This window comes from Rhinopithecus bieti, unplaced genomic scaffold (assembly GCF_001698545.2).
Source record: "Rhinopithecus bieti isolate Rb0 unplaced genomic scaffold, ASM169854v2 scaffold_23283, whole genome shotgun sequence".
Taxonomy (NCBI): Eukaryota; Metazoa; Chordata; class Mammalia; order Primates; family Cercopithecidae; genus Rhinopithecus; species Rhinopithecus bieti.
This window is the reverse complement of record NW_016810852.1, coordinates 748,389-770,915: the sequence shown is the minus strand read 5'-3', so window position 1 is coordinate 770,915 and position 22,527 is coordinate 748,389. Positions and strand designations below refer to the sequence as shown.

Here is a 22,527-nt window from a genome sequence, read left to right as displayed (position 1 = left end):
TTATGCACATTAGAAATAGAGCTCCTACTAATATCCACAGAAGATATAGAGAAAGTTACCAAAGAAATACTCTACAAAAGCACCAGGCCCAAATGGGGAAATTTATCAAATCTCCAAAGACTAGATATTCACAATGCCACCTCAATTATTCTAGAATATTGAAAATGCCTGATAGAAAATGCTTCTTTCATGATAGCAGCAAAGAAAGTAATATAGTTAGGAATAAATTTAATAAGAAATGCTAAAACCCGTATGAAGAACACTTTTATGTTTTAAAAAATCTTCTGTAAGACACAAAATAGGCTTGGAAAAAATTTCTTAAATGGGATGACTCAGCATGATAAAGATGATTTTCTCTCTAGGTTAATTTATAATTTTAATACATGCCAATAAAATTTCTTAAATGGAATGCCTCAACATGATAACGATGTTTTATTCTCTCTAGGTTAATTTATAATTTTAACACATGCCAATGAAAATACTGACAAGTTTATAATAAAGCTTATATGCATAAATGGACATCTAAGAATAACTACCAAAATGTTGAAAAAAGAAAAGCTATGAGGAGTACTATACTGCCCAAATATTTAATATAAACACTCTATAATTAAAAGAACATGGTACTGGCACATAAATAGCTGTCAGACCAGTAGAATAGAATAGATGCCAAAGTACATATGGAAATGTATAAAATATGTAATATCTCAAATCACTGAGACAAATATGAATTTTTCATAAATGTAGCTGGTACAACTGAATGGCTATTTGGATAAAGATAAAGTTAGATCTATGGTTCACATTCTATGCACCAATATATAGATTAGGGATCAGAAAATAAAATAAAACTGTAAGTACAGATGGACAAATTCTTTTATGATTTGTTCATAAAAGGGTTATCTAACTATGACTCAAAATATGGATGCAAGAATAGAATGAATTGATAAATTTGATTACACAACAAATAAATCTTTTGCAAAGAAAATTGTAAACAAAGTAAAATACACTTATAAACAGGGAGAATCTATTTGTATTATATATTACAGCTAAGGGCTAATATTTCTAATACTAGAAAGAGAGGAAACCAAAACTAGGTAGAAAAATGATCAAAACACATTCTTCACAGACATAGAAAAAAACTGCTTTAAAATTCATATGGAACCAAAAAAGAGCCTGTATAGCCAAGACATCCTAAGCAAAAAGAACAAAGCTGGAAGCATCACACTACTCAACTTCAAACTATACTACAAGGCTACCTTAACCAAAACAGCATGGTACTGGTACAAAACAGACATGTAGACTAATGGCATAAAATAGAGATCTCAGAAATAAAACTGCACAACCATCTGATCTTCAACAAACCTAACAAAAACAATCAATGGGGAAAGGATTCCCTATTTGATAAATGGTGCTGGGAGAACTGGCTAGCCATATGCAGAAAATTGAGACTGGACCCCTTCCTTACACCTTATACAAAAATTAACTCAAGATGGATTAAAGATTTAAATGTAAAACCCAAAACTATAAAAATTATAGAAGAAAATCTAGGCAATATCATTCAGGACATAGGCATAGGCAAAGATCTCATGACAAAACATCAAAAGCAATTGCAACAAAAGCAAAAATTGACAAATGGGATTTAATTAAACTAAAGAGCTTCTGCACAACAAAAGAAACTATCATCAGAGTGAACAAACAACCTACAGAATAGGAAAACGTTCTGCAATCTGGGCAAAGGACATGAACAGACATTTCTCAAAAGAAGACATTTATGTGGCATATATATGTTATATAATATGTGGCATATATATATATATAAACTCAACATCACTGATCATTACAGAAATGCAAATCAAAACCACAAAGAGATACCATCTCACACCACTCAGAATGGCAATTATTAAAACGTCAAGAAACAACAGATGATGGTGAGGCTGTGGAGAAATAGGAAGGCTTTTTACACTGTTGGTGAAATTAGTTCAACCTTTATGGAAGACAGTGTGGTGATTCCTCAAAGACCTAGAACCAGAAATACCATTTGACCCAGAAATCTCATTCCTGGGTATATACCCAAAGGAATATTCATTCTGTTATAAAGATATATGCACACACATATTCATTGCAGCACTATTCACAATCACAAAGACATGGAATTAATCCAAATGCTCATAAGTGATAGACTGGATAAAGAAAATGTGGTATATATACACCATGGAATACTATGCAGCCATAAAAAAGAATGAGATCATGTAGATCATGTCCTGTGCAGTGACATGATGGAGCTGGAAGCCATTATCCTCAACAAACTAACACATAAACAGAAAACACCATGTATTCTCACTTATAAGTGGAAGCTGAACAATGAGAACACATGGACACAGGGAGGGGAATAACACACACTGGGACCCATCAGAGTGTGTGGAGAGGAAGAACAACAGGATAAATAGCAAATACATGTGGAGCTTAATACCTAGGTGATGGGTTGATAGGTGCAACAAACCACCATGGCATACGTTTACCTATGTAATAAACCTGCATATCCTATCCTGCACATGTATCCTGGAACTTAAAATTAATTTGTTTAATTTAATTTTAAAAAAAGAAAAATGGTCAAAACATGATAAAAAGTTCATAAACATAGCATCTAAACATATGAAAAGGTAGTCTACTCATAAGATTAATGAGAATTCAAACCAAGATATAATTTCTCAACTATCAGATTAGCAAAATTAAAAAGTATACCAACACTTGTTGGTGATTACCCTATGGGTAAATAAATGCTCTCACATTATGCTTGTGGGAATGCAAAAAATAAAAGAACATTTTGCAAAATAAAACTATACATGCATTTATTTACCTTTTGATCCAACAATACAACCTTTAAAATGTATCCTAAAAATACATTTTCAATAATACATAAGTACATATGCACTAGATTACTTATTGCAGCATTGTTTATGAGTGCAAAATATTGGAAACTACCAAAATAGCCATGTATAGAAAAATTATTGAATAATCTATGGTATATCCACACAAACGAATACTATGCGGCCAAATAAATGGATGAAGAAGTTGGTTATTAATTAATATAGAGTGATTTCCAGGACATATTGTTAGATGGAAAAGGCAAAGTACAAAAGAATATCTATCTATAGTATACTACTGTTTATGTCAGAAGTAGGAAGGAAAGAGAGATAAACCAGAAACGAAGGAAATTAGCTACCTAGAGGAGGTAATGTGAATGGTGTAGGAAGGGTGAGGAAGGTGGGTAAGAAGTGAAAAAAAATGGGGAAGTGACTATTTTCTAAGTATACCTTTTAATATAGTTCTAAAAAAATCAACAAAATGGAGAGCAAAACCCTAAAACAAAATACAAACAAAAAGAAATAAACCCACGTGTAGTGAAATACATAACCACACTAAAGGGATGGGGGAAAATAACTAAACTAAGTAACTTTTGAGCACAGTATTTTGGCCATGTACCCTGAGGATGAAAAACCACCATAACTGCAGCAAATACTGAACTCTGGTTAGTAGGTTTGTTTTTTGCAGTGGTGTTAGTGTATTAGCAACGCTGAAACTACTTTCTATGTATTTTATTTAGACTTGAGCAAAACAAATAGATGTATTGTGAATGATGAAATGAGGTTACTCATCCTCAGAAAGGGAGTTACAAATATGGAAGAGGGAAGGCTGGAATGAACCCTATGTTGTTGCATTGGAATGGAGTTGTGAACTCATGGATTTTAATTGATCTGTAGAAAGATAAAGAAATGTGTAGGGTTTCGTGATTGTATGTGGGGTGTATGTGTGTTTCCTAGACCTGTCTGCTGAAATAGCCTACAAGCAATGACATCCCAATACCAATATCATTCCCAATTGAAAGGAACTCTGTTCTTTTTGCAGAACTCTCTTCTTCAAGGGGCGGGGGGGAGGACAGTACAATATGAGCCTTGAGAATATTATTCAGCTAAAAAAATAAGAACATGCCCAAATAACAATGGAGACATGTAGAAAAGACAAAAAGCCACCTCGAAGGGTCTCCCTGGTGAGAGGTGAAGCCAGCTGGACTTCCTGGGTTGAGTGGGGACTTGGAGAACTTAATTTTGTCTAGCTAGAGGATTGTAAATGCACCAATCAGCACTCTGTGTCTAGCTGAAGGATTGTAAATGCACCAATCAGCACTCTGTAAAATGGACCAATCAGCACTCTGTAAGATGGACCAATCAGCAGGATGTGGACAGGGCCAAATAAGGGAATAAAAGCTGGCGGCCCAAGCCAGCAGCGACAACCTGCTCGGGTCCCCTTCCACACTGTGGAAGCTTTGTTCTTTTGCTCTTCACAATAAATCTTGCTGCTGCTCTCTCTTTGGGTCTGCACTACCTTTAAGAGCTGTAACACTCACTGCAAAGGTCTGCAGCTTCACTCCTGAAGTCAGCAAGACCACGAACCCGCTGGGAGGAACAAACAACTCCAGAAACACCATCTTTAAGATCTGTAACACTCACTGCAAGAGGCTGAGGCTTCATTATTGAAGTCAGCAAGACCAGGAACCCACCAGAAGGAACCAATTCTGGACACGCTGGGACAATTTGATCAGCACCAAATCCCTTGAATAAAATGAGAATATATGAGTCCATGTTGTGAAATAATGAATTAACTAACTAATTAATTGAATGAGTGAGAAGAGAAAGTTTTTCCCTTGGTAGAATGCAAACAAATGTAGAAAGAAAACACAATTAGAAAATTCACTGCAGAAGCCATCAGCAATCAGCAAGAATCTCTGATGTGTACTAAAACGAGTACGCAAAAGTATGATGAGAAACGGAGTATTTACATAGCCTCAAATTCTCTGTCTATAAGCTACTTATTGCTTTCAAAGGGAAAAATAGTTTACAGTGATAAGTCTGCCAGGCACTGCCTTAGCCAATGTGTTAATATTACCAGTAATGAGACAAATCAACAAGTGCCTTGTGAGATGCTGCAAAGAACATTCATCACTTATGTGTTATTACTGCCAAAAATTTAAATCTGAGTCTCATAATGAGTAAATATAAAACACACACATGCACATATACACACAACTGAGGTGCCTTTAAAAAATGTGAAGGTCGGCCGGGCGCGGTGGCTCAAGCCTGTAATCCCAGCACTTTGGGAGGCCGAGACGGGCGGATCACGAGGTCAGGAGATCGAGACCATCCTGGCTAACACAGTGAAACCCCGTCTCTACTAAAAAAAATACAAAAAAACTAGCCGGGCGAGGTGGCGGGCACCTGTAGTCCCAGTTACTCGGGAGGCTGAGGCAGGAGAATGGCGTAAACCCGGGAGGCGGAGCTTGCAGTGAGCTGAGATCCGGCCACTGCACTCCAGCCCGGGCGACAGAGCGAGACTCCGTCTCAAAAAAAAAAAAGTGAAGGACATGCAAGGCAAAGAAAGATTGAGATATTGTCCCAGATTAAAGAAAACCAGCCGGGCGCGGTGACTCATGCCTGTAATTCCAGCACTTTGAGAGGCTGAGGCGGGCGGATCACAAGGTCAGGAGTTCAAGACCAGCCTAGCCAAGATTGTGAAACTCCGTCTCTACTAAAATACAAAAGAAAAAAAAAAATAGCGTGGTGGTGGGTGCCTGTAATCCCAGCTACTCAGGAGTCTGAGACAGAGAATTGTTTGAACCCGGGAGGTGGAGGTTGCAGTGAGCCGAGATAGCACCACTGCACTCCAGCCTGGGTGACAGAGCGAGACTCTGTCTCAAAAAAAAAAAAAAAAAAAAAAAAGGAAGGAAGAAAAAAGAAAACCAAAAAGATATGAAAAGATGCAATACATGATCCTAGGTAGGAAAGTAGACCAGAACAAAAAATGTTTTTTCCTTTTACTATGAAATTCGTTACTGGAACAAATGGTAGAATTTGTATGAGGTCAGTAATTAGGTAACAGTATTAATATTCATGTTAATTTCCTGATTTGGACCATTATACTGTGGTTGTGTAAGAAAATGTCCTTGTGTTTAGTAAGTAACCCCTGAAATATTTAGGCGTAAATGTGCCACATGTCTGTAACCTTCTCCCAAATGCTTCAGAGTATAATAATAGGTATATATAGAGAGACTTATAAAGTAAATATGATAAATTGTTGAAATTTAGGGAATTTTGGTGACAGAAATATGAAATTCTTTGTGCTATTCCAGCAACACTCTTGTGAATCATACATTGTTTCAAAATAAAAATGTTTTGAAACCATATTTTGAACATTGGTGGGGCTTTCCATTTACAAGTCTTATATTGTTTCTAGCACCTGCATGATGATGTATCAGAGATACTATTTAGTCAGTGCAAAGGAAACATAGTTTGATAAAGTTCTTTTTCAATGTTTATTATAAAAAAAGAAACAGCAGAAACATTCTGGAATATTCATAAAAGCCTATTAAAGCAAAATAAATGAACAAATAACTAAATGTAGACATATAGGGCATGTACTATTCTTTGTAATTAAATTTTCTACTACCGCAAGGCATAACTGAGTCACTTTCCCTAGCTTTGGTGTGTTGGATTTGTGCAATTCCATTGATCACCTCTAGTTTTCCTAGGACAAATTGCAGGCTTTTACAAGTCTTGGTAGAAAACACAAGGAAAAGGTATAGAACACAGCCAAGTAGGCATGGACCAAGACCAACAGCAGGTGAATCCTAACTGCCTTTCGTAGACTTTGAACATATGATAATATATGTTGACATAGTTATTAAAGGGACTGAAATGATTAGAAATCATTGTCTTGGTTTAAAAACCCAAGTGGGGAAATGTGGGTTAGAACCGAGTTTAAGAGAGGTAGAAAAAAAAGGTTTTATTATGGCAAAGTATGAAGGACATTTTGGAATAAGAGACTGACCAATGCCAAGGATTTGATAGTAAGATTAAGCAAGTGATTTTGTGGACATGCTAAATAGGTTTGCCTTTGCTCAAAAACGCTTTGACGTAAAATATGCAGTTGGGAAAATAAACAAGAATTGCCTCTTTGCCATATGTTTACTGTCCATGTATAAGCTCACCATGAAGCAGAAACAAATTGTAAGTGTGTTTCCTTTCAGTCACAGGAATAATTCTTCAAAAGTCAGGTTTAAAGATGAATTTTTTTTTATTTCATAACAGTTTCTTCTTGAATCCATGAATTACTCCTTGACATCAAGAATGTATCTTCCTTCATTCATGTTTCCCAAATCAAAACATACTATTAGGCATAGAGTATGTGTGCTTGCTTGTTTCTTTGTTTAGTTGTATTGAATTCTGCTTAATAAAAATACGGTCATATTTGTCTGCTTATTTATAACATTTAGGAAACCATTCAGGCAGCATTTGAATCGGCCCGCCTCTACGCAGCTACCTTTGAAAAGTTCCAGATATTCTTCAAGGAAAATGAAAGTCTTGATTTACAAGCTCTTAAACTTCAGGAACCTGGTAACTTGTCCATTTCTACTTAATAATTATTTTTATAAGGAAATGAGATTTGTCATCTTTTAGTATTCTGTTTGGTGGTGTTTGGGTGCACAAATGGTAGCCCAAAAGAGTTGGCCTGACAAAAGGCAAGAGTTAATTCATTTCCAGGTTATTTTCTATAGAATTACTTTTTTCCTTTCTCCTTATTCAGTATTACTGTTTTATTTCAGGATATTATGGAAAGCAATTCCTTCCTAATTGCTGATCATTTAGTTTAAAGTTGTATCGGTGCTAAGAATATATAACCTGCATATGAGAAGGAGTTGAAAGGAATGGATACCTCTACCAATTCCATTAAATAAAGTTTACATAAGTTTTTCTATCTCAGGAACTTACTCTTTTTTCTTCTGGGACTACATTAAGATCTGGTGGATGTGAATCAACAACTCTTAGTCATGAAATTAGACGTGGGGAAAACTATTTTATTTCACTAATACTGTCTTTAACAAAAGAAGATGATCTATAATATCCAAGTGCAATTTCAGGCAAGCAAGTTCTCAGAAAATTATAAAAAATAAGTATATTTGTTTGCTATTTTAAAACATGATGCATGTCTTTCATATTTTTTGTTTCATGAGCTTTCTTTATTTTCTTATATATAAATATAATTACTTTGATACTTTGCTCTATGAACCAGCACTAATTTTTTGTTTTGTATTTATGTTTTCTTTCAATTCCTTATTCTTTATTATGCTGAAGCGTTTTAAAGTAAATTAGACACTGCATTCTCAAGTTAAATAATTCAATAGGCATCTCTAAAACATGTTTCTACAGAATGAAAATAGTATCATCCCATGCCACTCCCCCCCACCAAAATAGCAATTCCTTAATATCTTCACTTACTCCATATTCAAAATTCCACAAGCAAAGCAGCTTCCAGCTGATTTGGCCAGGGATCAAGTCCAAGATCAGGCATTGTATCTGATTGTTATGTCCCTTAAATTTTAAAAATCTGAAACTGGCTCCTTTTTTTCAAGATACTAAGTTGTTAGACCAACATGGGGCCCCAATTTAGAAAGCAAAATTTAGACAAGCCTACTTCCACTGTTCTTTGGCAACACGATCACGCGGAGACTTAGTGTGTGCTGAACAGAAGCACACTGACAGGGACGTGAGGACATGGTGCCTCCTGTGCTATGTCATGGCATCACAGTGGCAGCAGGCGATTGGAGCCTGGAATTTTGGCACAAGAAGGAGGCCTGATCAAAATAGGCAGTTCTAATCCCTGAGCTCTTCTACTCATATCCTGAGCCCAAGGCTTCCTAGCCTCCTGCTACCACAGTCCTCACATTGGATAACTGTGATCCCTCAGCAAGTTCCCAACAGGGTGCAGTCCCCTGACTCCCAGGTTGCTCTTCAGCTAGTCCTACCTTGTCTTGCTGGTCCTGCCTTTGAAAGCCAATCCTGGAACCAAATCTCCCAGTCCCAACACTCTGATGGCTGTGACTTTGGAGTACCTTGGCCTGGACTCCTAACCTCTGTGCTCCTCCTCTGTTTGGAACCCCCCAATACATCCTAAACCACTAAATCCAATTGTTTGCCAGAGGCTTATAGAGATGGGCTTTGCCCTTGGATATCATCCTTACCTGTTATTTTATATCCTCAAATGACTACAACATTGCTTAGCACATATTGTAGATCCTTAATAAATGTCTAACTGAACTTTTAGCCAGGCTGCTCCCTGTCCCACCTCAGAGAACAACCAGCAGATGGGTTCTGGCTTCCTGACAAGCAGCCACATTTCACCACCAAATTCCTATAAATGTCAGCATTTACTAATAATTTCTACACTTAACTGAGCACTTACAGCATGGTAGATACTGTTCTAAGTAATATTTAGACATTTCATCCAATCCTCACAATTCTGAGGAGAGTATTAGTATTACCATTTTATATAAAAAAAAAAAAAGCAGATCAATAGAGATAAGGCAACTTCAAGATTAAACAGCTAGTGAGCAGTTCAGATCTAATTTCTCTGACTTGAAAGCTTGTCTGCTTAACCATTTTACATACTGCCTCTCCGCAGTGGCTCACACCTGTAATCCCAGCACTCTGGGAGGCCGAGGTGAGTGGATCACGAGGTCAGGGTATAAACACCATCCTGGCTAACATAGTGAAAACTCGTCTCTACTAAAAGTACAAAAAAATTAGCCAGGCGTGGTAGTGGGCGCCTGTAGTCCCAGCTACTTGGGGGGCTGAGACAGGAGAATGGCGTGAACCCGGGAGGCTGAGCTTGCAGTGAGCCAAGATCGCGCCGCCACTGCACTCTAGCCTGGGGGACAGTGCAAGACTCCATCTCAATTAAAAAAAAAAAAAAAAAAAAAAGAAATCGTATTTCCCAACTACTGGCTTTAATCTTTTATTCCTTTTTGGCTATGTGGCCATAGCCCAGTCATACGACTTCAATTGATATCAATTTCTCTATAAAATAAGTGTTTTGGACCAAATCAATGGTTCTGAAAGTTGTGTTCATTGGCACTGTTCTGAGGGATAATTACATGATACCATGAGGAAACATGGTGCTCACATAAATTTGGAAAATACTAAACAACGCAGCATTATACAGGTATCCTTACCATAGGACTTATTAGAACATGTAACATTAATTTAGTTGACTTTCAAAAATACACAAATCAAAACCTTCTGAAGTGAGTAAGGGAGATAATTGCTGTTTCTGTTTTATATTACGAGGAAGCTGAAGCTCAGAAAGACTAAGTGACTTTCCCAAGGCCACACATGGGTTAAAGACCTGAGCTCAGGTCTTCTAATACTTTCTCTGGTGTGTTCTTTATACTGTATCAAACTACCCCTTATAATTAGGAGAAGAGATGGCATGAGTAAAGGCAGGAAACAGCACCCTTTTCTCTTTGGGGTGGTGGAGGAAGGTTATGGAAAGAGGAAAAAGGGCAGACAGTAAGGAAATCAATTGGACCCAAATGTAGGAGGTAATTAGAAATATAATTAGCTTGTAATCCCAGCACTTTGGGAGGCCGAGACGGGCAGATCACGAGGTCAGGAGATCGAGACCATCCTGGCTAACACAGTGAAACCCCCGTCTCTACTAAAAAATACAAAAAAACTAGCCGGGTGAGGTGGCAGGCACCTGTAGTCCCAGCTACTCGGGAGGCTGAGGCAGGAGAATGGCGTAAACCCGGGAGGCGGAGCTTGCAGTGAGCCAAGATCCGACCACTGCACTCCAGCCTGGGCGACAGAGCGAGACTCCGTCTCAAAAAAAAAATAAAATAAAATAAAATAAAATTAGCTAAATTTTAGAGGCCCAGAAGGTACAGAATTTTAAAGAAAGCAGAGAAGTTTAGAATTGTATATGCATTAGAGAGAGAGGTATTTTTGTCTGATAGTATGATGAGAGTATATTCAAGGATAATCAGGTTTCCATTGGTTCCAGATGGATTGGATGAGGGAGAAAATAGAGGCAAGAAGATTATCAAAATGCAACTGCAGCATATGCAAATTGATAAAGGTCTTGACCATGATGTAGGGTGCAGGAATGTCAGAGAGATGTGTTGGAAAGAGGAACGGAGATAATTTTAGCTATGTGTGATCTTTTATGTTTCAAAATTCGTTGTTTATATTCTCAAAATGCTTCTTTGCTTTGAGATACCATGTGGGAGAGAACATTTAGATTAAGCCCAACTTGAAACCAACCTAGCTCTGAAATCTCGTCAATTCCAGACTAGGTTCTCTAATGCACTTGCAAATTATTTTCATCTGTCATCTCTTCATAGGAGCCAGAAGACATATTTACATTATAAAATATTAGTTTCTTTATCACGAGAATAAAATACTATAAAGCAATCCAAATTAGCATTTTAAAGTTACATGAGATACTCTAACTACAGATAATAACATTATACATATATGTGTAAATGTATCAATGCAATGATTTTTAATATATTTTGTAATGATCTTTTAAAATCCAATATGGTATATTTTATGCTTTATGTGAATTTTTTTTTGTAGATGTTAACTTTTTTAGTGAACAACTGGAAAAATACCACAAACAGCACAAGGACGCAGTAGCTCTCAGACCCACCAGAAATGTAGGATTGCTGCTCATTGACACTAGGCTGCTAAGAGAAAAATTAATTCCATCACCTTTGCGATGCTTAGAGGTAACTATAAACTAGAAAAAAATTTAATTATTTCTCTACAATTATTTTATGATTTTCTACTGCACAAAACCTATTATTATTTATTTTATAGTATTGCAAATGTATAAATTAACATAATACTATTGGACATCCTTAATTTCTAAGAAAAGCTCTATAGTCTTTTTGTCACAAGCAGAATCAGCTTTTTAGATGAGATAATGGAGGGGACTGCAGGACTCACACTGGCCTCTTGCTCCTACTCCATTTTCTATTGTCGGAGCATTTCAAGACCTGCAGAGAGGATACTACTATAACAGCTCAATATCCCAGAGGCAGTGATGGTTGATTCTAGACCACCAATTAAGTTTAGGAAATCATTTTCTGATGTGGAATTGTCCCTACAGGTCTGATTATGTTTTGGTAAGTTATAGAACTAGGGAAATTTCTGTAATAAGTTTCAGAACCAATACAATAACTTCCTTTGGAGCCAGAGTATACTTGTATCTTCCCGATGCCCACAGAGAGACAATGATATAAAACAGGGATTGGAAAACTGTAGCCCACGGAACCAACCCAGCCTGCCTCTTGTTTTGTATACAGTTTTACCAGAACACAGCCGTGACAATGGTTTACATATCATCTATGGCTGCTTTCTTCCTAGAAAGACAAAGTTTAGTCATTGTGACAGAGACTGTATTGACTGCAAATCTAAAATATTTACTATCTGGCCCTTATAGAAAACATTTTCTGGCCCCAATAGATGATAGAAGATAGAGCACTGTATAAAAGAGTGCAGACCTGAGTGTTAATATGTTCTGTTATTAATTAATTGTATAGTATTGGGCTTCCTTCTAGAGTTTTGCTTCTTCATCTGGTAAAAAAAAAAAAAGAAATATATATATATATACTTATTTATGTATATATAATTATTATATAACTGGAGCAAACTTAATTCAATTTCAACAAGCATTTTTTAGCTACTGTATGCTTGAGAAATATTTTGGTATAAATTTACTGTAAGCCCAAGAAAACTGAGCTCAAACTGGCTAAAGCAATCAGAAGAGTTATTGGCATATGCATCTAAAAAGTCCAGAGATTGGGTCAATATCAAGGAGGTATGATCTAGTAGCTCAGTGGTGTTACCAAGGAACCAATTCTTTCCTTCTTTTTCCTGAACCTCCTATGTGCAGGCTTCATCCTAAGACGTTTGTGAAATGATTGTCAAAAGCTTCACAAGCCAATTATTTGTTTGTATGGAGAGAGAAAGAGAAAGATTGGGGTTCTGAGTATATATCTCTCTCAGCCATAAATAAAAGTGTGGGCCTTTACCTGATTGAATCAACTAAAGTCAGAGGTTCACACATGATATGGTTTAGCTTTGCGTTCCCACCCAAATCCCATCTTGAATTGTAATCCCCAGGTGTTAAGGGAGGAACCTGACAGAAAGTGATTGGATTATGGGGGTGGTTTCCCCCATGCTGTTCTCCTAACAGTAAGTGAATTCTCACAAGATCTGATGGTTTTATAAATCGTGGTTTTTCCTGCACTCTCACATACTCTCCTTCCTGCTGCCTTGTGAAGAAGGTGCCTTGCTTCCCCTTCACCTTCTGCCATGTGTGTAAGTTTCCTGAGGCCTCCCCAGCCATGCTGAACTGGGAATCAATTAAACCTGTTTCCTTTATAAATTACCCAGTCTCTGGCAGTTCTTTATAGTAGTGTGGAAATGGACTGATACAACCTTAATCTGATCACTTTGGCCAAAAAAGCCATGCTCCTATTTGCCAAGTGATCAGTCAGACTCCATATTTGTTTCTGAAGGAGAGATCAGTTTCCCCCAAACTGCATGGCTAGCACCCAACATGAAAAGAGTGGGACTGATGCTGAACAGGGCAGCACAATGTCCACTACATAGGACGAAGAAGCAGAAAGCATACTTGCAAGATATTAGAGCATTTACAGAAAATTTTTGGTAAGCTGTAGAAATGATCTTCAAAACCTGGCCTTCCTGTTGGCACATTTAACTAGCAGTGATTTAATGAGAAAAAAGTCTCTTCGAATGCACTGCTGCTTCCAATACCCAGATGTCCAATTAGAATTTGTCTAAAATACATATTAAAATGAAAATATTCAATTATTTACAATTCACATGTTATTTTCTTTCTTAGGTGCTAAATTTTATGCTTCCTCGTCAAAGCAAGAAAAAGGTGGATGCCATTATCTTTGAGGCACAAGATGCAGAGTATAAACTTGAGTTTGTTCCAACTACTACCACAGAATATGTTCATAGCTTATTATTTCTTGATGAAATTCAGGAAAGGGTGAGTTGATTATCTCATGTAACTCAATATTCCAGATCTTATAGTAGGAAGGAAGGCATAGTACAAGAAAAAGTGAAGGACTAAAGGGCAAAAGACAGCTGTCAAAATATCAGAAACACTTTCAAAGTAAGTGGCTGTTCTATATCACAGGAATAAAGCCAGCTGACAGTTATCAGACTCTTACAGTCAGGCATCATATTACATTTTCTACATGCATTACGTTTTTAATTCTCACAAAAGCTTAAGAAGTGTTGATGTTTATCCTCATTCTGCAGATAAGGAAACAGGAACCAAAACAGGATGTGTTATCCAAGATCACAGACATGTATGGATGTGAAAGAGTTAGAATTTAGCTTTGAGTCTCTTTGACTACAAAGCCAATGTTCTCAACCATAGTTTATTGGAATTCCAATTTTTAGTAAATGGTAATACCATTATAATCTAGATATTAATCATAATGGAAGTCTGACTGCTTAATAGGAAACTTACCGTTAAGAATGAAAGAAACCCAACACAAACCTGCTTAAGTGGGGAGGTGGAGATGGGGAGAAAAAAGTGGATATGGGGACTCAAGTGATGCAGATGGAATCAGGTCTCTGTTTTTCTCTCTCATACACACTCTCTCTCTCGCTCTCTCCTTTGTCTCTTTTGCTTCTTTTTCTCTGGAAACTTAGTTTCCTCCTCTTAGCCTCTTCCCTGTAGGAAGCAACCTAGCATTTGGCTCCAATGGTTTTTTTCATAAACTTTCATTCATATTAGGTTGGCATTTAAAATATAGATAAATTATTTTATTAAATATCTGAAAATTGAAGAAATGTTTCAATTAAAAAAGTAAACTGAATGAATGTTATATAAATTATTAACCAAATTAATAATAAATGCTATTTCACATGACTACAAAAGTAACAGTGTTTCTCGTTTCAAGAAATCATGCCTTCTCAAAAAGGCGGATGATCGTGGTTCTCCTCAGGTTTGCTCATAAATTGTCCCAGGAGTCTGAAGATGTGAATTACTTCTTATTGTTTGTATTCATTAAGTCACTTCAAACAAATAACCCAAACCCACTTGAGAAAGCTTAGGCCAAAATAGGGATCCCACTTAAGGATTCAGGGGTGCTTCATGGAATTCCCAGTCAAGAATGTAACTGACCAGAACCTGGAATAGGACAGTCATTGGAAGCCCCAGTAGTCCTTTCTTCCATCTCTGCTCTCTGCATCTCTCTGAGGGTCTGCTTCACTTCTCTCCCTCTGCAGACAGCTACTTCTGCTGCTTCTTACCACAGCAGTAAACATGGCCACCAGCAGCTCCCAAACTATAGCTTGCAAGTCTAGCCAGTCGGCAAGAAAGAGATAATCTCTCTTTTTCAATATTGATTCCAAAGGTCTAGTAAATTGATTCAGAGCTCCTATTCTGTTCTATAAACTATGTCAGGAAGGTAGGGTGACATCATAATCAATGGCTGCAGAGGGTCAGCTGCTATCAACTTGTGGTTCCAGAACAGCAAGTTGATGCAGTATGCAGAAAACATAGACTATGTCCCATCTCCAGGAGGTTGTCTGTGTTTGCTGGATGGTGTGTTTGGAAAGCAACTTCCTTTAGGGAGATTTTCTGCACACACAGAAACTTTTTCTGGAACTTCATTCATTCAGTCAGCAAGTTTAGTGAGCACCACTTAGCAGGGTGCAAAAATTACAATGAATAAACCTGCTTTAAAGAAGTTGAGTCTTGAATGCAAGCAGATAATTTTGATACAATGGGCATAGGTATAAGATACTGTTGTAGCACTGGGAAGTTTGTAGTAATTCTTGCCTATGGGCTACAGAAGGTTGTGTGGAGGATGGGATATTTAAGCTATCATAAAATACAGGAAACATTCAGGTGGGCATTCCAGGGGGAGGGAAAGCTATGTGCAAAGACAGGAGGCAACATGAGAAAAACAGGATTTAGCAATTGATATGCTATGGAGAAAGAATGTTTGGTTGAAAGTTGATGAACTCTATGTAGCTAAAGCAGTATTTTCAAAGATAGGAGAGAAGAAATTAATTATAAAGATGTTAAGTAGAACTGAAAGGACTTAATGGGCAACTGAATGAGGGGACAGTGAGAGGAGAATGAGGTGACTTGTAGGTATCATTCTGCAGGGAATGGGTATTTAGCAATTTCATACTAGTATAGGGAGGGTAGACTACATAATTCATTGTCTGATCAGGACATTTTTCTGAGAGTGAAAGAGATACTATTAATCATTGTACTAGGACAATAAGTGTAAACCCAGGACATTCCCAGAGAAACCTGGATATATACTCACCCAAAATAGAGGAAATAGAGGAAGATGAACAGATCTTGATGTAGAGAGACTTAGTTCTATGCATAACTTGTTCGAGGTGTTAGAAATTTTGGTTGAAAGTCACAAAAACTCACATAAATAGCTTAGAAAAATGGGAAGTTTTATTCTAAGTTTGCAGGAATATCTTTCAGAATCCTAAAGTGTGGATAGAGCCAGGCCTTTACAAAAAGGCCTCTCTCCTTCTCTCATCTCTGCTCCTCCAGAACATGGTTCCCAAACGGGGACTCCAAATCAGCAGCAGCAGCATCGCCTGAGAATGGGTTAGAAATGTTCATTCTTGGGACCCACCCTCCATGACTACAGTGTTTTTATGACTTGCTAGACCTTTTGAATCAGACACTCTTGGGAGGGGCTCAGCAATCTGTTTTAACAAGTTTTCCAAGGTCATTGCAATGGAAGCTAAAGATTGAGAACTATTTCTCTAAAAACCTGTCTGCAGTTATCTTCTCATGTTAATGACCTCTTCTGTTTCCACATGAAAGTAAATGGCCTCAGTTCTAACTCTTTCTGTGTTCAAGAAAAAGGTCAGACTGAGCTAAGTTCTTTAGATCACAGTTTGATGGTCCTTTGTTCAGCTTGTGGCCAGGAAGTTGGGCCAAGTAGTATGAACATGGCCGCTCCCTCTATAACCATGTGGCAGAGCTGGGGGTAAGGAATTTTCCCAAAACTGGGGGATCCCTTGCCAGAAAATTAGGAAAGACAAGCAATACTGTCCGCTGAAAGTAAGAAACCAAAGTGAAGATGTTTAGTAGTCATTGGGCTGCGGTAAAATAATTTATTAAAGGATAGTGGAAATCTCACCATAGATCTGGGTTCTAAACCTATGCAGACAAGTCCACAGCCTGTCGATCCCTCTGGCTGCTCTGGGATGATCACTGCCCATCACACATGCTAGAAGCTCAGATACTATAGCTGAACAACCGCACAGCACGTTTTCTTAGAAAACTTTAAATATTGGCACTGTTTACTACAACAAAAGAACAAAACAGAAAGAAAGAGGAAACATTTATAAGAGCTCAACTCTGAATAATTTACCTCCTAACCTGATTACCTGTATTATAGCAATGACTGTCATCCAGCAGGCTTTAGCCAATTTGACTGTTACATTATAATACACTCCTTCTGTGCTAACTATTCACAGTTTGATGTTTGATATGGTTTGGCTGTGTCTCCACCCAATTCTCACCTTGAACTGAATTCCTACATGTCAAAGATGGGGCCGGGTGGAGATAATTGAATCATGGGGGTGGTTTCCCCCATACTGTTCTCATGTTAGTGAATAAGTCTCATGAGATCTGATGGTTTTTATAAATGGGAGTTCCCCTGCACAAGTTATCTTGCCTGCCGCCACGTAAGACATGCCTTTGCTTCTCCCTTGTCTTTAGCCATGATTGTGAGTCCTGTCCAGCCATGTGGAACTGTGAGTCCATTAAACCTTTCTTTTATAAATTACCCAGTCTCGGATATGTCTTTATTAGCAGCGGCAGAACAGACTAATACAATGTTCATATTGTACAGTGGCTGTCTCCTATTAGAACAAACTTCAAGACTAAACTAGGACTCTGCTACATTTTATGAGCAAACTATATTTCCATTTAGATTGAAAGCCTTGAAGATGAAGGAAATATCGTGACTCAAATGTACAAGCTTATTGAACAATATCAGGTGCCCACACCTCCTGAAGACTTTGCCGTTTTTGCAACTATGAAGCCATCCATTGTTGCTGTTCGGAATGCCATTGATAAATCAGTGGGTGATAGAGAATCAAGCATTAAGCAATTTTGTGTGCATTTGGGTAGTGATCTTGAAGAATTAAACAACGAAGTGAATGAAGTAAAACTGCAAGCGCAGGTAAGTTAAATTATTATTTTGTAAAAATAATCTATGCAAAGTTTTACTATTACATTTGTTTATTAAAGTATAGTCAACAAAAATTGTATATATTTACAATATATAATGTGATATTTCGAGATACGTATACATTGTGAAAGTGTTAAGCTAATTAATGTGTCTGTCTCCTCATATACATCATTTTTTGTGGTGAGAATAATTAAGACTACTCTTCAAACCATTTAGAGAACACATTTAACTGATGTAGCTTTCGTTTTTTGTAGTTTCATTCTAACCAATCAACAATGTGTTTGAGCTGCTACTTAAAAATTAATGTTTCAAAATCTCGCTTTAAGTAGTGAATGCATTTCAGACTATGACAAAGCATATATGTAATATTAAAATTGAATCTAGCCAATTAAATTCTAGTCCTAACTTGTATTTTTTATTTTGAAGAGTTTTAATGACTTGTTAGCACATTTTGCAGCTATTGTCACAATTTTAAAGTTTGCGTAATACCTGGGTGATGAAATCATTCATATAACAAACACCCATGACACAATTTTAACTGTATAACAAACCTGCACATATATCCCTGAACTTAAAATAAAAGCTAAATAAAAAATAAAAATTAACTTTGCTAGTATATTAGAAATTTCCCATTTAGAAAGAGACAGAGTATACATTGATAATTGGTAGTGAAGAATATTTAGTTACCTTGTACCACTTTTACAATAGAAAAGATATAGGGTACACTGACTCAAAAGAATATAGTACAGACATTAAAGATTACGGCATACCTTTACTTGTATTAACATGGAAATGTAAAAACAGCTCACATTGTGTGCTTCCTATTTGTCAACCAGTGTTCGAAGGACTTGGCATTGTTTTTACTTTTGTATTGAAGCACTTTTGTATTTTCTTACAGACAAAAGTGTACATAACTAATTACTGTACAACTCAATGGATTATCTGAAAATAAACACATCTATGTATCCACTACTCATGTCAGTAAAGCGTTATGATACCCTTAGTGTCCCCTCCTAATTACTAATCCTTTTGTTATGGGATCTTTGGGGTGTCACTTTTCTGACTGGAAACCTCTGTGGCCAGTAGCACCTTTGCCTAAGTTCTTGTCCTGTATCTAGGAAGAATGAGGTATGCAGACAAGTGGAGGGTGAACAAGATGAAGAGGAGCTTTATTCAGTAGAACAGCTCAGAGGAGACCCGCAGTGGGTAGCTCCTCTCTAGGCAGGTCATCCCATTGAGTGTTCAGCTCTCAGCAGAGAGGAGACCCTGGAATGGGTGGCTCCTCTCTGCAGGCAGGTTGTCCCATCATCTCTGCAGCTCTGAGCAGAGAGAAGGCCTGGACAGGATAGCTCCTCTCTGCAGCTGGTTGTCCCAGTGTATGCCCAGCTCGTAGCAGACAGGAGGCCCTGAAGTGGGTTGCTACTCTCTGCAGCTGGTAGCCCCGACATCTCTGCAGGTCTCTGAAGTTCTCAGCAGAGAGGGTAGCTCCCCTCTGCTGCTGGTTGTCCCATTGTCTGCTCAGCTCTGGCTGAGCCCAGGGCTTTTATGGACCTCAGAGAGGAGGAAGTGTACACTGATGGGCCCATGGGGGATAATAAGCAGGCTGGAAAAAGCATCACAAGTTCCTACTCTGGTCTGTGGGACTGGCAGCCCAGCCCCCAGCCTTCAGACCAACGTGGGGCCTCACCAGAGACCTACCCCCTTCCATCCAGGAATCTGTCTGCCTCCTGCTGCTGTTCATGGCAGCAGGGCTGGGCCCTGACTACTCCGAGATCAGAGAAGATCGAAGAAGTGCCTGCTCCCATTGCCTGGCCTCTCTCCCTTCCAAGATCAGAGCAGGGAGAGACCAGGCAGTGGAAGCAGGCACTTCCAAGCCTGTGAGGGCAGAGGGGCCTTCCCATGCCCCCAAGAGCACAGGACTGCCTGAGTCTACAGCAACAGTTTGAGCTGCACCCGAGGAACTCTCACCCCAACTTGGAAGGGGCAAGGCTCCCACTTGTCCCTAATTCCCACTGGCTCCATGGAGTGTGCAGCCCCAGCCATGCCTCCCTCCTGCAGCAGGCGTGTTGGCAGTGGCAGGCCATCTGGAGCAGGAATGCTATAAATTTCCTATTTTTGAACTTCTATTAATTAGAGCCACACAGTGTGCCCTTTATTTTATTTTGGTATGTTCCTAAGATTTATCCATATTGCTATTTGTGGATGTAGTTTATTCATCTTTGTTGCTATGTAGTATTTTCTTGTATTTTACAATGATTCATTTCATGGGTGATGGAAATTGGGATTATTTACCATTTTGGGCAATGATGAGTAATAGTCCTAGAAATATTCTTATGTATGTTTTCATGTTTTAACTCATTTAAATCTCAAAACACTTTAGGATTTTATTATTCACATTTTACAGAAAAGGAAATTAGGGTACAGGGTTAAGTAATTTGCTGAGGGTCACACAGTTACTAAATGGAGGAATTTGGATTCAAGCTTAAGCAGTCTACTGTCAATGGTTAATAGTCTGCTATTAATTGCTGTACCATATACTGTATTCTATACACAGCATACTGTTAAAAAGTATGAATATTTATGTATGCATAGATCATTAGAGAAAGCAAAAGTGCCAGCATATGCTTGATGTATAATCATGCATTTTTTATTTCTTAAAAAACTTTTATTTTGGGTTCAGGGATACATGTGTAGGTTTGTTATATAGGTAAACTCATGTCTCAGAGATTTGCTGCATATAAGTTATTTTGTCACCCAGGTACCAGGCCTAGTACCCAATAGATATTTTTTTCTGATCCTCTCCCTCCTCCCAACCTCCACCCTCAGGTAGGCCCCAGTGTCTGTTGTTCCTCTCTTTGTGTCCATGTGTTCTCATCATTTAACTTTCACTTATAAGTGAGAACATGCAATACTTGGTTTTCTATTCCTGCATTAGTTTGCTATGAATAATGGCCTCCAGTTCCATCTGTATTCCTGCAAAGGATATAGTCTTGTTCTTTTTTATGGCTTCATAGTGTTCCATGGTGTATATGTACCAGATTTTTTTTATCCAATCTGATAGTGATTGGCATTTAGATTGATTCATGTCTTTGCTATTGTGGATAGTGCTGCAATGAATATCTGCATGCAAATCATGCATTTTAAATAGCATGATGCACATACACAAAATGAAAGCATGGGCTCATTCTAACTAGTGCTTTTTCTGTAGAAGGTTTGAAGTTAATTCTCTTGGGCAAAGGACTGTAACTTCATCATTTCCATAAATGATACTCTCTTGCTATCAAGACCCTCATTCCTGCTGTTGTGGGGAATTTGGGAGAAAACCTAAATGTGACCGTTAATAATAATTTCTTTCAGTTTGAAATGTCTGTTCCATTCTACCTGGGTCTCTTTTGAATAGATTTTAATTCAACTGAAAATCTAAACTTCCTATTGGGCCACCTATGCCACCATCCCGCCCTACCTATTGCCCCATAAAGGGAAGCTTGCATTCCCTCATGGCGAATAGATGGGAGGGGCAGGTCATCTGTTCTTCATGCTACCTTCTGGGCCATAGCAGCTTCCAGTGCAGTTTTGCTGGGCTGCACCTGGTTGTCCCGGTTGCTGTTAACTAAGGGTCTTTCCTGGTTCTTTAGGCACCATGCTAGCCCCTATGCTGCAATCCATCATTTCTTCCATAACCTACAGTCCCAAGTAATCTGTAGCTTTCTCATCCTGGCCTCAGACATCTTCTGGTCCACCAGTTCTCACAACAGTTCCCACTACCAGAATCAAGACACATGAGAACTACAGGATTCCCTGTATATCATACCAAGTCACAAGACACCAGAATGTCAATAGAAGCCCCTTCTTCCTGGACACATCCCTTGGCTTTTACTAATCTAGAGCATGTTGCCAATTTGAATGCATGGCCATGCTGACTAAGACATGGACTAACTAGCCTCCCTGAGCTATAGCTATAATGGTTCTCAAATTCCTTCAGTTTTCTCAGATTATCCTAAACCTAGTTACATGCTTCTGCTTTGCTCCTGAACTATTCCATTCCCATTCACTGGGGTTTCAATCCTAACAGGACAGGCATAAAACATATGTCTTACCATTTATGTTTTTCATTTTCTCTCTTCTATCATCTTAGAATACAAAGGCCTTTCCATTCCTTTATTGTATAGTGGAAGTTTACCTTATATCATATCCCCTTCCTTCTCTTCCCTGTTGCATTCACCTCTCCTTATCTGAGGTCACGTTGGTTGAAGAAGTGTAGGAAATGAAAGCAGATGAGGAAGAATATATTAGGTAATGTTTTAAAACAATTTTATGGCCGGGCGCGGTGGCTCAAGCCTGTAATCCCAGCACTTTGGGAGGCCGAGACGGGCGGATCACGAGGTCAGGAGATCGAGACCATCCTG

General features: G+C 38.1%; 1 protein-coding gene across 1 annotated transcript in view; it reads left to right on the top strand.

Moving 5' to 3' along the window:
• The window catches only part of DNAH6 (dynein axonemal heavy chain 6), a 327,840-nt gene that overhangs the window by 60,956 nt on the left and 244,357 nt on the right, over window positions 1-22,527 (top strand). The window contains exons 13-16 of the mRNA XM_017892976.1: window positions 7,325-7,445; window positions 11,466-11,617; window positions 13,762-13,914; window positions 17,861-18,112. Coding sequence (XP_017748465.1) covers window positions 7,325-7,445; window positions 11,466-11,617; window positions 13,762-13,914; window positions 17,861-18,112 — 678 coding nt within the window. The remainder of the gene's footprint in view (window positions 1-7,324; window positions 7,446-11,465; window positions 11,618-13,761; window positions 13,915-17,860; window positions 18,113-22,527) is intronic.